The 16,733-nt window shown below is 45.9% G+C and overlaps 1 protein-coding gene across 1 annotated transcript in view; it reads left to right on the forward strand.

Annotated features, from left to right (window-relative positions):
* The first annotated feature begins 316 nt into the window (after positions 1-316).
* The window catches only part of LOC132908755 (four and a half LIM domains protein 2), a 73,759-nt gene continuing 57,342 nt past the window's right edge, over positions 317-16,733 (forward strand). Inside the window, exon 1 of the mRNA XM_060963053.1 lies at positions 317-1,906. Coding sequence (XP_060819036.1) covers positions 1,862-1,906 — 45 coding nt within the window. The 5' untranslated portion in view covers positions 317-1,861. The remainder of the gene's footprint in view (positions 1,907-16,733) is intronic.

Here is a 16,733-nt window from a genome sequence, read left to right on the forward strand (position 1 = left end):
AATTATATTTTCATTTACATTCAGGAAATATGTTTTTTATAATAACATCTCATGTTTATTTCGAATGTCCGTGTGTTGCAAGTGCAATTAAAGTACAATGGAAAGGCGGGTATTTTTAAAATTACCATAAGACATTGAAAAGTAAATACGATTTTTTAATGTGCTGGTATCTTGAAGTCCTGGCAGGATATTCCAGATAAGCGATAATGCGAACAGTAACCTCCAGGAGACGATGGAGGTTAGCGATGTTTTCAGGATGGCTAGTAATAGTGACATGGGCAGGAGAACAGACTTCGTGTGATGAGGTCATCGTATGGTTTTTTAGCCGCGCCGGCAGTCGCGACGCGGAGCGCCCGAACGCCGGCTGCTACGTATAATCCTGCGGCAGGGACATGCTTGCCATGTGCCTACCCACGACGTATCGTTTCTCCCATCGCGAGTGCAACGTGTCCTCTTTCTTTTTCGGTGTCACGAAACCGTCGTTCGTACGCGAACACGTTCACCTTCCTTTTAATTCATTCGCTTCAACTTGCTGGTTCTACTTCTGATTACAATTTTCAGTGAGTTTCGAGCCCCAAGAACCTGTGGCTACGAGTGCCTGATTTCGAATCGACGTAATTTCTACCGACTAGACAGATGACCGATTTAAAAGGCGACCGGTCAACTACGGTTCTTAAACCTGTTTCTCTCCCCCTTGGACATGGAACACGTCGAGTTTTCGAGTAGCCTGCCTTCGTGATACCTGCGCGTGGTATCTTCCGGTCCAAGTCCTTTCTAGTATTTGATCCGATGAAAATTTATCCGTGAGAGCGGCATTCTCCGCTTCAAGATCAAAACATGTTTATGCTCGAACTTCTGCGGCCCGAGATTATTTTGTATTTTCGATCGATTTTCCCGCTAATACACACCACGGGCTGAATACCTTTTACCTTTTGTAAATATTCAAAACTTTTGTGAACACCGCGAGAAATTGGAGGGGGCGGTGCTTCGAAGGATACCACGTGTTTCAGGGTACGCGACGACGAGCAAAATATCGCGGCGCAGGCGCGAACTACGGTGCTCGGTAGGCGAGTTTCAAATCTCTTATCGCAGACTGCAAAGCGTGGTTCTGCATGAAACGGTGCGCGTTTTGTTCATAGAACCGTGAACGTTAATTCTCGCGTGTCGTCCACCGGATGCTGTCAGATATACAGAGTGTCAAATTCGAGATTGCTCGCAGGAATCTATAGCCAGTTTGCTAGCAAAAGCTTGAGATCATTCGCACAGTTGACGTTCGAAATAAAAAATATTAACAGACCGGATAAAACGAGTATTCTTCTTCGTTGATAACCGTTTCATTATTCGGACGATTCGGTCAATGTACACGGATCGTATCGTGGTCATTTCGATGCAATCGCGTTTCGACGTTTGCATGGTAAGATTGTAAATAACCAGTTGTTTATAGAGACAACCTGCATCGCGTTTCGCAAGCCTTACTTCCTTCGTTGGCATAACATTAGCAGACTCGATTTCACGATTGATCGTTAAACGCATCGTTGTTCTTTGTCGGTTGAGTCGACGTGCAAAAACGGTGTGTGAAATCTCGCGTGAATTTGTGTACTCGAAAGACGTTTAAATGTCTTTCAGTTGTCGCGCGCACGTGTACGAGGATGCGTCGAGGCGACTCCTAGTTCCTATGAGTTTAAATTTTTGACTCGCGTTCGCGCGTGTCGGTGTTCCGCGTGGTATACCATTCATCTCACGGCGAGAACTTGTACTCTGTTGAGTGGCGTTTCGAGAGTTCTGGGATATCGAGGATCGTCGAGGATCGTCGACGCTACGAGGAAGTGGCTGGGACCGGAAAAGCGATTGTTTTGCCAAGATGAACGGCGTGCAGCGAATGCCTAGTGACGCCTTCGACACCAAGGTGAGATTACAATTTATTCGTTCAAACGTCTGCGAATTAACATGTCTCGAATATTCTGTACATAGTAGACTTATGCAAATGACCATTTAACACCGTGCAGCATTCCTGGATAATTAAGTATTGTTGTGAATTAATATGAATAACGTTACGACGTCGTAAGGAACGAACGTAGAAACTTTGTTAGCGTGGACAAGCGCGCGACAATCTATGAACGTGTTTTATAAAAAATAAAATATGAAAATTACGACGCGATTTGCTCCAAATGTGTCTCGATTTGCGAGGTTATCACTAGTCGATGAAGTAAACCGAGACGGTGAAGGCTATTTAAAAAGCATCGTTTGACATGTGTACACGTAATCGGGTCGACCTTGGTCCGCGTAACCCAGTACATAAGACGTCCTTGAACGGGGTCGTTACTTCTCGTAGGAACAAACGATCGTACACAGTTTCTGTCGTTGTCTAGGCGTTTCGTTCCGCCTATCCGTGGCCCTGATAGGCGCGTTCCCACGTTAAAAACATTTTTTTTTTCTGTCTTTCCGCAATGCGACTCGTCCTTCGGTAACGTATTTTCGACAAACATCACTATCGATTACATCACCTGTCTTACATAGATAGCCAATCGTTTATTGATTTTACTATTGCTCGTTTCACCATTGCGAATCCGTTTTAAATTTGTTTGTTCACTGCAAGTAGATAAAAAATTGATCGTCGTCAAGTTCTTGGTCCCATTCGAGAAAACGGAATGTCCTCGGAAATGGTTACCAAGAGGACATCGATCGCGGCTAGATTTATACCGTGCAACCTCGCGTGTTACTTTTTTCCCACGGAATACTGGCGGTAGAAGCGCTATGTTTCTCCACGAACATATTTCATAGCGCTTTCGATTATTTTCACATTAGTAAAAAACACCTGATATCGCGTGTGATGCAATAGGAATTCTTCCATCGTTTCACTCACTTGCCCGTTTGCTTGTTGCGTTTCGATTTCCGAGCAAGATTGGATATACCTCCTATCGACTAACTTCGTCGTAGCAGAATTAAAATTCTACAGCCTACAGCACTCGAGTTAAAGTATCAGAAGAGTATTAATTAGCAGAGACTTTTTTCGAAAAATAGAGGAGAATCCACGTTTAATTGGAAGCTCGTAGCAATCGCTCGTGTCAGGAACAGACTCAGGTTCCCTTCCACGGAGATCCTCCATGGAAAGCTCGACAAGCTGAAGCAAGAAAAAAGAAAAAAATAAATAAAAAATACGAGAGTAGAGAGGCGACAAAGGAAACGCGTATACTCTGGTCTCTTCGCCACAAATACGAACAGAGTTCACCCACTTTCCTGCCTGGCAAGGTGGTCACCGAGAGAGCATTACCATTCGGTAAGGGGCTCGCTGGTGTGCGTACGTGCGCGTCGAACATAACGTGCAATTAGGTGTCTTAACGCCGAGGCTGGTGCACCGAGGTAACGCGATACCTATACCGGTCTATGGCAACGCGACTCCATCGAGCCCGAGCTTGATTCGAGCTGGTCGACACGCTAGCGTCGATTTCAACCCTCCAGGCTTGTCTCGTTGCCATCGTGTTTAGAAAACTCCTTCGATTGCCTGGTATTTTCTGCCTGCAAAATTGTTAGATTTCAGATCGTTTTATACTTTAGTGATAATAGGTGATTACTAGCGATTGGATTCGATGTCCTATAGCGATTTGGATTTCCATTGATTTGAGATTGCTGCTCCGCATTTATTTACATTAGGTATTTGTTTCGTCGACAAGCTCGAAGGATCCTTGTACTATGGACGAGAATACGGATGAAGAATTTAATGTGAACGAAATTAGAAGAAAATAGTATCACGGTGGAAGAAACGACATAGTCCGATATCTCTTCGCAACAGAGATCTCCGAAATGCTGTTTACGCAGGCGAGTTGACGATAACGTTACCCTTAGAGAGGAAGTTGGTGTAACCGATATAAATAGCGTTGACGAATGCCGTGCAATCTCGTAACGCGATCGCCTCGCGATTTCTTACGCTTTTTACTCCTTGTTTCGCCAGCCGAATAATACACGCCATTCGAGGCGCTTAATCGATTAAGATGGCTTGGATAGAAGCGATAAATCTATTACATCGCAACGATAGACCTAACTTAAAAGAAATTACCGTTTACGCGTTGCGTAAGCGACGTTTATCAGCAGGGCAGTAATCGGTAAAAGAAAACACGACACTGTTGATTCATTTTTCAAATCCGCGAACACGGTCACGCGTGCTTTCGAGGATCCTCTTACAAGTTAAAGCTAATATTTTGCAAGACTGGTCTCCGTGACGTATTCGCGGACGCTTTGACTTTCCTCCTAGGACAAATTGAAGACGAAACGACACGCGAAGGTACCGGTATTTTCGTATCCACGTACATCGTTCGCCTGTCGGTTTCGCAACGAGTTGCTCGTTTTCTCGTCACGACATTTCACTGAACCTTCGTCGCTCCGTGATGGCGATCAGGCTGCTAATTAAACGGGTACACCGAACGATCCCGTTTCGATATTTCGCATAGACATCTTAGCCATGGTTAGCGCAAGGTCTCGTGTTATTAAAATGCAATAAACTAGTCGCGCGTGCTACGGGAACGTTCGAAGGCTGGTCTATCTCGAAGCTCGAGTGAAAGCAACGGGAACCCATTCGCTCGGCCTCTTTTTCTTTTTCCCTGCTCATGGTTTTTTCAATCGAACTTTAGTTTCGCGTTACCCGTAAGACTTTCACGTAGCCACGTCCAGTTGTGCGCTTGCGACTAAGCCAGACTCACGTGACTAAAATCGAAAATCGCCGATCGTATCGCAGGGAGCCGTTCGAATTTCCGCCACGATTCGTCGCGGCCGAGCAAAACCTCGCTTTTGGTACTTGACCGACGTTTAGCCTAACTGCAAGCCGCGGTTCTCGTTAAAAACCCAGGCCTATTGTTACCTTACGAAATTGCCGTGATAAAACGCACGATCGATCATCGGTTTCCCTCGGACAGGCAGCTATTAATCTTATTTCGCAAAACGGCAGCCGCAAATCGCGAGATATACGGCGTATTTAAGCGAACGGTTCATTTGCCGCAATTAGGTCAATTATTATCATTTGCTGGAACAAGTCGTAAACCGGCGCGAGTTTCTCACTACGCACGAGACAACGTTAGGAAACAAGGTACAACCGTACCGTTTCTCCTTCTCTCTTTTACGATTTACCACGTCCCCGGCTCAGCGCTCTTCCCTCCGTGATTATCCACGTTAATCCTCCAACGCCGCTCCGTATCGCCACACCGCCGTATCATTGCGCGGTTCGTGACGCGACTGGAAAAGAAATCGCGAGCCGCGGATGATGCATCGCGACCAAGTTCCGCGGTATTGCGACCTCATAACTTCCGCCGCGCTCACCAGCGAAAGTAGGATAACTCACCAACATCGTCGTCACGTATAATATTTTCCTCTCCTTTGTTTCTCCTCCTATAGCTACGTGTTAAACGTTGAAAAAAATGACGAGATAAAGTTGGTTCGCGCGAGCCTTGTCTAGACGATTGTACGATTATCTGCGATCGGAGCGCGCTCCAGCAAAAAGAATATGCGATGTCCTCGTATTCAGACTATCGTGTAGAGTATAGAGTATATATCGCTATCCAGACTATTCTAGATCTCTGAATGGCTGACAAACAAGTTGTCTAACGAAAGAACAAGCGGCAGCCACAATTTCACGATCTACTACGCTACCATTTTTGGGGACGAATTCTGATTGAACGCGTAAATCCGATTCAATTTCGAAAGATCCTAACGATAGAAAATGAACGGTCGAGGATGGAACGAAGAGGGGAATCGCGCGAGCGTCTCGTGGAAACGAGGAGAATTGTGCCAATGTTGCGCGTCGTGTTTTCATTTACGGTTAAACGAGTTCTCGGACGACGAACATGGTTACCGCGTATCGATTAGGGAATCATCGGGTTCGAAGCGATCGTCTCGTCGATCGAACGATACCGGCGACACGCGATCCCATTGCCTTTCGAAATGGAGGCTTGTCAATTATTTCTCATACTCGACAGGAGTCCACCGGCGAAAGATTCGATATCAATTATCAGTTACACGCATGACGCGCGTAATTGCTCGAGTACATTTTCACGACTTGTTTTTCTCCTCGGCGATTTATGTCTTCATCTTTTCGCGATCACGTCGCACGATGAATAGTACGAGAAATGGAACGTACACAAAACGTTTGTTTCGTAGGTCGATGTGTATCTTTTCGCATGGCAGTCTGTCGGTATTGGAAATTAACGCCTCGAAACGCGGCACCATTTGGAATCGGTCCTTCCGGACAGCTGGTTAGAATTATCCGTAGAGTTCCTCTCTAGCGTCACGTTAGAACTTTCCAAGACGTTCCAACGAGGAGAAATTGCTGATTTATTAGAGGCAGAAACGGTTGAGGCAGAAAACGCGAGGTCAACGTAGGATTTCTGTGGGTGATTACACGTGTACCCTCTGTTGAACAGATTTCAATTAACAGTAACCGACGATCGACGAGGGTACCAAAGTAATTGCCGGTAATAAAGCAACCTCAGCTTCTCTGTCTTCCAGTAGGTAGGATCGATCTTTTTGTTCCGATTGAAACGAGCGTCGTTTCGCGGCAAGCGAAACGATTTCGCTTTTTACTTTTCCTTAATAGTTTGCTAATTGCAAATTTGCGAAATAGATAAAAGAAAACCGGGGCCGTACAACGGAGCCGTATCGATGTTAAACGGCAACAGAGGAAAGGGAAAAGTATTTTTAAAGGAGAAATTGAGAGACGTTGCGGAAAATGGAAACCGCTTTGAGCCAACGGTCGCGTGTTTGTCGGCAGTTGTGCTCCTCCGGGAGTCGCGTGACTCCCGTGGGATGCTTACCTAATGCTCGAGGAGGATTCGTAATGTAACGTGGCCAACATTGGCCAAGTCCGATGGCTACGTAACGTAGTGACTTTACAAACGGGGCGCTGGCAATCCCACGAGACGTGTTTATAAACGAACCAGATAGATGACTGTCACGCTTAAGAAACAGCCGGTTAATATGTCGCAAATATGAGTTTGGTTGATTCGCAGAAATGGCGCGGGAAGCTTAACACGCTCCCATTTAGAGAGCTTGTTCGCTAGTTTGTGCGCGGTGAATATTTATTTCTGGCGTAGGTACTTAACGCCGACTCACGTTTGATTCGTATATGGAAGGTAAACAGGTAATAATCGTGTAAATGGTACGTGATCGCACCGACCTGTCGGTAATCGATAATATATTAATAATTACGCGTCAGCAACATGATTTCACGAGTGCTCGTTATCTGATCTTTCGGATCAACCGATAATAATTTCTTTTCAATTCTTGACAATTTTTTTTTTGAAGAACAGAACCTTGACTGGTACGTTTAATCGCTTATCCGATAGATCACTCGTAACTATCAGTGATTATCGTATCATAATTGCGACGAATATCGGTAACGTAAACTCACGTGCGAACCGTTTCACGCTCGTTCGTGGGATTTCTGAACTCGATGACTGGCAATCATTCGATTCATTTATAATTTCATGGTCCAACGAGTCGTTTTATGATCCCGTTTTGCTTTCAGTTTCCTTTTCTTCGATACGTAGTTTTTATATGCAATATCGGCATTCCTTATCCTCGCCATGATTTACAGCGAGTTAAAACTCAGTGGTTTTGTTCGAATCGTAGATTCTTTATCGGGTTTTTAACTGGCCACGAGATGGTGATTCGACAGTCCATTTCGAATGGCGAGAGTCTTCGCTCGAAACGCGTTATTTATCATGCAAGGAGAAAATGTTGCAATTAAAAAAATAGTCGCGAAAAAAGAAACGCGGGAGTAGACCGGAACGTCTCTTAGCACAACACAATGCGCTCTATACACGAGCCTAAACGTTTCCCAATAAATATCGGGTTTCCGACGCGATTAATTGGATCGAAAGTTTCGAGATAGCGTCAACCCTGAAAAGGTGAACACATCCTTTGCGATATACAGCAACTATAATCAACCACGCCCTTTCGGATCTTATCTAGACTGCAACCTTCGATCTTTTTCATCCCCTCCTGTGCCAGTTCGTCCCCGAAAGGTTAGCCTAGCTTTGCCTCGTGTAGGAAGTCCCGCGAGATAAATCGGCTCGATGAAACTGTGAGGGAGAAATAGGAATAATCGTACGATGTCGAATCCTGTTTCAACGCGTTGGCGGCACGGTTTGCTTTTGAAGTGCAAAGGAGGAGTGGTTCCCCTTTTTACGCGAAACTTCCGTGACTTGCTTATAGGAGCGCTCAAGAGAGTTAAATTCGTTCGCATCTTTTTAATTTCGACGATGAATCTTCGTCGAGAGAAGAACAGACGTAGGGTCAGAAGAAAGTGGGCGGAAAGTAATCGACGCGTTTGCCCCGAAGATTCTGTCGGGGCCGTTGTTCCAAGAAATTGACCATGTTTGGTTGAAAGTATGGGATATCGATCACGAGCTAACGATAGCGAAATACGAAATATTCCCTTTGAATATTTCGATAGCTATGCAAAGTTCTCGCGATTTAGTGAATTATTCTTCTACTTTAATTTCATTTCCCGCATCAAAAACCGTCCTTGCCTCCTCATTGCCGGAACGTTACGAAACGGTCCTTTGATTCCTCTGCTTTTATACCGAAGGAAATCTAAGGAATCACGTACCGTTCTGGTCGACGATCGAACAAGAAGCTGCACAAGTGCCGCCCGTTCAAGGAGATTGATAAGCAATAACTTCGAAGAGAAATCACGCCGATGCATACCGTGTACCGCCTACAAGGCACATCGTAAATCGTATCCGTTACCATTCGAATCGCATTCGGGGACATTTGGGGAAACCTGACTTGGACTAAATTTCACGTAACAGTTAATTTATGGGATTGCGCAACGTTGAGGCAGATATCCCAGGGCCAAGTTCAGGATAGGATACGGTCGAACCCCATACAGTTTCCGATCAAGGCTGACCGTGTCGGTCGGGGACGTAAGGAATTCGAGTGTATCGGTGGCAAGCCAAATACGCAGCGCGCGTCCTTCGATGCCGCGATATTTAGCCAGAACACCGATAATAGAGAAATCGGGGTCGGTGTGTTATGTGTGGAACAATACTCGGAGATCTCGGTGCAGCGTGTTTCGTGACCAGATTGGAGCACGTGCCATAGCTAACGGCCATTCGGCCTGATTTACATCCGACTACTAGTTTTCCCTTTTTGGTGATCATCGAGCGGCTGCATCGGGACAGAGAAGAACGAGCCTTTAGGTGTCTTTGCGTTACGGACGAATGAACGTGGACCGTGAACGCGAGAGCTCGAAAGAAAAGGAGCCCAAAGAGGCCGTTGCTAAAAGAACAGAAGCTTTTTCATTCGTAATCGTTTCGCATGTCACTCCTATCTTCCGAATAATGTTTCCACGACGACATGAAAATTGTACACCAACAGCTTCTAAGAATGGCGCGTTAGACTCTACGATAGAAACGGATGTGGCTAACGTTCGACAGGGTATCTCTTACTCTTACAAAGAAACGAGAACAAGCCTAGCTTTTTAGAACTCGAGCGATCAACTCGATGCTGGATATAAAGTTGCGCTTCGTATCTGGTTATCGCGACGCGTCTAAGGAAAACTTCACTTTGTCTTTGCAACGTTTCCCTAACGAGATATTATCGGTTGGCGGAATATACTGCCGCGATTTAGAATTCCTAGTGACGCATTTACAGTGGCCTGCGATAAATTTTGGGTCGCCGTTTCTGTAGTTACACATTCTTTCGCAAGGTGTGACAACTCGATAACTTCGACCCACACGTTCATTGTTCTTCTCGGTGAAGCAATTTTTAACCGAATCCATTAGTGAAATTTTTCTTATCGTACCATTGGTTATTGTACAAGTTTTGCCGCTTACAAGCTACACATATTACAAGCTAGGACATCTGGATATTAGTGGCAGTCCATGGGATTTAGGCAGATTTGCCCACCGTTACGGGGCAAGGGTTTATTAATCACGAGGAAGTATGTTATTAAATTACATTATGTCGAGTGCATAGAACTGACCGTGGTTCCTGATTGTGTCAGGGTCGTATCACTTTATTTAATAAGGGTTAATTGCCCTCCGGTCAACGATGTTAGTACGCCATTGTATAATTTATGAATTACGAGCGTTCCACTCTCACTCTGCATTACAAGCGCGTCATCCTCCTAAATATTCGTGGCCCTAACGTGTTGTCGGCTATATCTTAAAAGTTAATCCCTCTGCTCGTTGTTTCCGTCACAGTAAATCTGCTCGCCAGGATTTACGTTCTGCCGAGTACTCGCTGGTCGCACTTCTCTCTTTTACATAACTCTCGTGGTACGCCGTACGCCATACACGTGTCCTTTGTATCCCCACCGATGACATACGTTCGTTCACTTCTTTCTATTGTGATTTTTTAGAATGTAAACAGTTCTCAAGGATTGATATTTTTGCATGCAACACGTAACGTCATTCGGTCGGGTTGATCGCGATCTACGAAATCGAAAATTCGTCAACGTCAAATCGCGCGAACATTTCTTTTCCATTCTCCTTTCTCGTCGCATGCTTTATCGCTGAATACGGCTGACTTCGTGTGCTGTAACACGATCGATTAAATTCCTCGTTACACGCCCGATGCTCGTAATCCATGATCGCTGATCTAATTCCCCGCTATCATACACGTGCGGAACGAATTCTTCCTTGCGACGAGGAACAGCGACTACTAGTCGATGCGCGACGACTCGTTATTTTCGATCTCTGGTTGTCCCGATACTTCGTACACGAATGCTATAGGTTGTCGCGTGCTCAATTAAAACTCGCGTATCTAAATATAGCGGGCAAGTGGTGCGGCATTCCGATCGTGAACACTGGTTAGAAACCGACAGTGCGTACGAGAACGCGCAACGAAGTTGAACGACGCGACTCATCGGTCGAATTTTAAAGAATCTACCGGACCGAGTGATGGTTTGCTAGCAACGCCGCTAATATCGACCGTAACGCCATAGTTGCGGCGAAGCGCGTGGAATGCAACAGGAGGAATATCACCGAGTTGAATGATGGCGATATCGAGCTTCGGCCGGAAATGCGGACCGAGAGTAGGCAGCTTTTCCTGTGTCAAACGAGTCCAATTAAATCGCATCGAATAATCCCACGCGCGCGACATTCTCCGCGATACTTGTTCCCGTTCCAGCCAGGGAAAAGTAAAAAAAAAACTGCTCGAACGCTGGGTTAGAGATATCTGGAATAGCGTGTCGGACACGTGAGAGCGAGCACAGGTGACAGTGACCTGACGGAACACGATCGAGCGCACAGCGTTGGACGAAAATGCATCGGAAGCCTATAAACACGCGTGACACAATCGTTGGGGAATGTCAGTGTCGGAGGGCCATAGGTCCTTTCTCGGTTTACCGTCTTCTTCGCGATCCAGTCGCAACGATGCGATTTCTCGTGTGGGAAGTTAAGTAAACGCGATCGTTAAATAAAAAGCGCGTACGAAACCGTCTCGCGAAAGATCGCTTTCTTTCGATTAATTTTGATCGAGTAGGCAACATTGAAACGATAACCATCGGGGTGTGGCTCCAGTTTCCACGGTTTCCGGATATTTGAAAATTTTTCATCGAAACGTACAATATTCGTTCGAACCGATCGCGGCCACGACGCAAGGTTTCGCTTTCGTCGTTGGTCGTAGGTCGCTTTTGCGCGTCGCTTTTATGAATAATGTAAGAAAGAAATGCTAATTGAAATACTTTCGAGCGCTTTGTTAACAAATCTCGAAGCGGCTCGCGCTGACGGTTCGATGAATCACGACCGATTGCTCGCGCTGAAAGCGACGCAAGCAAGAAAGGGAAAGCCCTCGTTGCAAAGAGCGGAGGGATGACGTAAAGGAACTGTGTCGATCGGCGGTTTAATCCTTCGTCGATATTTCGAGGCGATCGCCCGCGCACGATCGCGTATGAGTCAAATGTCTAATAGTGAACGGGAGGAGCGAAAGCAAGAGGGAGGGAGGACATGGGAGTAATATCGAGGGAAAGGGAGGCAAAGAGAAACGGTGCGAGAGTCATGTAGATTAAAAGGACGGGCGCAAAAACCGATCGAAGAAAGATGCTGTGTAACGCTGCAGTTGGCACGTCGCCATTTTCCCTTTTCTTCCTTTTTTCCCTTTCCTTTTGGCTCACCCAAAATTTACGACGTGTGCTGAAAAATATCAATCCCGCGAGAATGGAATTCTTATCTCGCGCCGCGATACCGGCCACTATCGGAAAATGACTCCGCTCCGTGACTTTTTTACAACGATTTTGTCTTTTTCTTTTTTTTATCTATATTAGGCTTCGTCGTATTTTCGTCTGGATGATTTCGCCGAGACTCGAGAGCTCTCGAGAATACTGTAAATTTCGCTTTCGATCGTATACGAGGATCGAGATGCTCGATCTTTGCACGAATAGGTCGAAGGAGTGGATTGCCATGCCGTGAGCGTAGAGACGAAATAAAGGTCGTCGTGACCAGACACGAATTATTTATGCCTTAAATTGAACGGCTAAATGACGCCACTTCCGCGCGGCTGACATCATATCGTCGATGCTCAATGTCAGCGTTCATTTACACCGGTTCCTTGATGAAATTACGAACGTGACGGAGTATTCCAGAATCTGAGACAGTTCGTGGCATTTTTTTTTTCTCGATGACGATATGGCGAGTCCGACGTAGGAAAAAAAAAAAAAACAGACGTCGGATATTAGCTAGGATTATCTTCTCGCAATTGTCACTCTTGTCTCGAGCGTAGCGATGCAATTGTAACCGCAACTATGCAACGAAGACGTCTATCGCTTGTGTTCCTACGCGTTACCGATTGCAAGGAAAGTTATTCGGAGTTAACGTATAGATATTCGATGACGAAGAGAAAAGCTATTTCGCGAAATATCAGCATTGTGGTCGGCTTCACGTCAGGACGCGATACGCAGAAAATAGTTTATCAGAAACAGCTGGAAATGGGTGGTAACTCTCGCAGCTTGACGCTCGTTTCCCGTATTTGTTCCGCAACTTCTCCAAAGCAACAACTTTGTACTCTTCGTCTCTGCATCGAATATACCAACTAACGTGCGTTAGCGTAATTCCAATCGAGATATACGTTATGCGGGATTCAGGTCGTTATCGAATTTCGATAATTCGTAGCATTAGGACGATTTACTTTCAACGGCTTCTTTAAAGAGCAAGGCTATCGTTGGACACGATGACGTAAGGTGTAATCTGCTCGAAAATCGTTCCCGCTTCCTAAACAGGAAATCAATTTTTTTATTCTTTTAAGTAGAACAAAATTAAATTTTTCCCACGTTAAAATATATTTATCGCGTTCACAGATAATTATATCTTGCATCGTCGGTCGAAAGAAATACAGATCGCAATTTGAATCGGTTTTGAAGTTTCAAACATTGCAGATCCCTGCAACACCGGCTTGGGATACGGTCGATGTTCATCGCAGCGGTCTTGCGATCACCGGACGATGTCGCCGTTGGATTAAGCCACGATGATCGATTGATTTAGAGGCGCGCGCGCCAACTTGGTATACGAAACTGGATTGCCTCGTTCGTTACTTCGACTGTTACAAACATTTTCTTCGGATATATTTCGTACTGGTAATAGCTCGGCGAAGACTACAAGCAACGCGTAACAACATAGATCGCCATCCAGCTTTTTCGCAACGCAAACGAGTAACGGAACCGCAAGCAAAAAGCATGCCACTTGAATAGCTAGATTCTAAGCGATCTTCGGGTTCTTCCCTACAACCTAGAACATATTTATCAATCACTGTCTCGTCGGCGAAGCTCTACCGGAGTGAAATAAGACACGAAGAAGTCTGAGAAAGAAAGCTCGCAAACGATCCTACGCGGTTCTGTAATTAGTCAGCGTTTCAAATAGCGTACGTTCCGTACTGGAATTCGAGATCCTGGAACTTTAAGTTTCGACGGAATGTCCGTGCAACGGTCCAGCGTTCCCCATTGAAACGAGAACGGTACAAGACCGAATGACTCACCACAGTGTGTTACGATCAGACGCTGAACAATTGTGACATGCACCGCTAAATGCTTAACGGTATCCTGGTTAAATCCAATTAGAATATTTCTATCTCCCTTTGTTCGATCGTTACGAACGAATCACTCCCATGACCGCTTCTCCAACGCTTCTCGAATACTGACGTAGTAAAGGGTTCCCTTTACAATGAGATATTCTTAAGAGCTAAGTCTATTTTTGCCTTGTTATTTAAGTCGTGTCAAATTCATGTCGTATTGTTCGATACAGATCAAATCTGGGTTCCGTTTCGTCTATGGTGTATAATGGGGTCTAGGCTAGCCGATCTAGCGATCGATGGTTGGCGTAGGTTAGAAGAACGCTGGAATCGGTCGCGTTTACGCGCATCGATAAACACGCGTGCGGGGTCGATTGCAAATCGTATCTATTGTCGGATCGGCCTGGTATTCGCGCATTCATTAATTGCCAGGGGAATGTGAGAACGACGCCTTAAAATCATCGGTGCTCGAATACGTCGCCCTTGAATCCGACAAGTACGTAGGCATCGCGCGCATTACATCGCAAACGGACGCCCGCATCTATTCCCGGATTAAGGACGTTTTTACGCGTCTCCAAGACACAGAGACACGCTTCGACGCGGTTTTACGCTTCGCGTAAAATTCGATCTTCTATTTTTTCGTCAAATCCGTAACCGATCGAAGAAACCGAATCTTGGAACGATGAAGATTTTATCGAAGATGATGATCCTTCTGCGGTGTTCTCTTAGGAGGCTCACGATCGTTGCTGGATTATTCGTACGGCGGGGAGCGATCGAGTCTCTCCGTGACACAGATAATCGAAGAGTAAGCCGTCGATTCGACGGATATCCTCGGTCTCACCATTTCGGGCGAAAAGGTCGATACGCGCGCGTAAGGCCCCGTTCACCAAGCGGTTAGACCTCTCTGTGCAAAACGGCGGGGGCGTTGTGACAGGACCTTGTCGCGGCCCACACACAGGGCTGTAGCAGCGAGTTCCACGAAAACTCCTTGTCATGAAATTTCCATTGGTGTGAAAAAGTATCCGACATCGATCATCGATGTCGAATACTCGGTGTATTTTTTGATCAATCGGTTTTTTTAAAAGCAACTACGTCGCTGTTCTTTCCAGGCGTCTTCATCATCGTCGTCGAGTCTTCGATATATTTTAAGTATACGCTCCTGCATGGTCTCGCAAACAGGCGAAGATATTTAATTATCGATCTTCGACCGACTTTTTCAAAGGATCACGTGTAGGAGGAAGCAGAAGAGGAGGCGTGGGTATACAGTCGTTTCCGTCGACCATCAAAGAAGATGCATAAAGCGACGGCCTTGATTTCTCGTTCATGCGTACGGAAAGATCTCTCGTGAAATCGATCGCGTTCATAGCCTTTAGCCTAGATAACCAAGACCGATATGCTCCTTCTTCTCTTAGTGGCGTGCTTCTTTCTCTCCCACTCTCTCTCCCTCCCCCTCTCTTGCTCTCTTTTTTTCTGGCCTCTTAATTCTTAATGCCGCGAGCACTTTTACCTTAGTTCGTCGCGGTGAAACAAAATAATTCATGGAAATCGGCCGAGCACAATTTCTGGTGGCGGCGGTAAAAAAACAAGACGCGTTCATACCCTTGCCGATTCTTCCTTGAACGAGCACGAGCGTCCCGGTTCACAGGTTTTTCGTGGTTAGAAATTCATCGAGCAATTACGAGTGAACGGAGCGCAAAGGCGGCACGTGGACCCGTTGAGCGATCGTCGCATTCTGGTTAAGATCGACGTACAAATCCATGAAATCGTAAAAATCGTGGGTAGCGTTTGTTCGAACCGAAACAGGAAACAGGATGCTAGGAACGATCTTCTGTTAGAACATCTGTCCACCACTGTTTGGAAAGGGCATGGAAATATTTCGGACCCAGACTGATTGGTCAGCTGGTTCCGACCGGCAACTGTCGTTCGTCGAGACACGCGTCAAGTTGCCCAATTTCTGTATAATATTTGTAAAGGTACGATCGACAAAATTTTTCTTCGTCTGTCATTAAGAATAATCCTACGTTAATCTCAACTATCCAGCGAGATCGACCGAGATATCAGCGTGCCGTTGTCGTAAGTCATATTCTAAACGAGAGGAACGCGATACGTGAGCCACGAGCAATTGTTCAGCTGCGTGGCGTAACAGTGACAGCCCACTTAGGGGAGCCGATACGCGATTAACGAGAGATATACAAAAGCTGTTTCAACCGGCGTGTTAAAACCCGGTCGAAAATTATCTGTCTGTGTCAATTTACAACCGAGTCGCCACCCACGCGCAATAAATCCGACTGTGTTATAAATTATAACGCGGGAACGGTAATCGGCGGAGGATATGCCACGATATTTTACCCCTCCACGTTCGGGGCTGGCATTGTCTCGAACTTAACGTCTCCTCGTTTAAGTAGAATTATTCTGTCTCATTAAGCAAGGATCAAGCGTCCCTCGAGCTGGCCGATGCGTTGCAGTGCGAATCAACGTACCTGTCAGACGGTGATTCGCGATAAATCCGGTAACCACACCCGCGGGATCTCGCGTCCGAGAACTTATTAGACGCGCACGGACGATTTTATCGCGCGACCGAACGTTCCGCTGAGCATTTTCGTGACGCGAGAGGACTTTGCTCGCCCGTACGATCCGATGGTTTCGTTCGGTAACGATTTGCCGAGGGCGGCCGAGAAAAAACGCATACTTTTTTATTGTTTTTCAAGGATACTGTGAATCATCCAACAGGTTTTCGTTCC

This window comes from Bombus pascuorum, chromosome 7 (genome assembly GCF_905332965.1).
Source record: "Bombus pascuorum chromosome 7, iyBomPasc1.1, whole genome shotgun sequence".
Taxonomy (NCBI): domain Eukaryota; kingdom Metazoa; phylum Arthropoda; class Insecta; order Hymenoptera; family Apidae; genus Bombus; species Bombus pascuorum.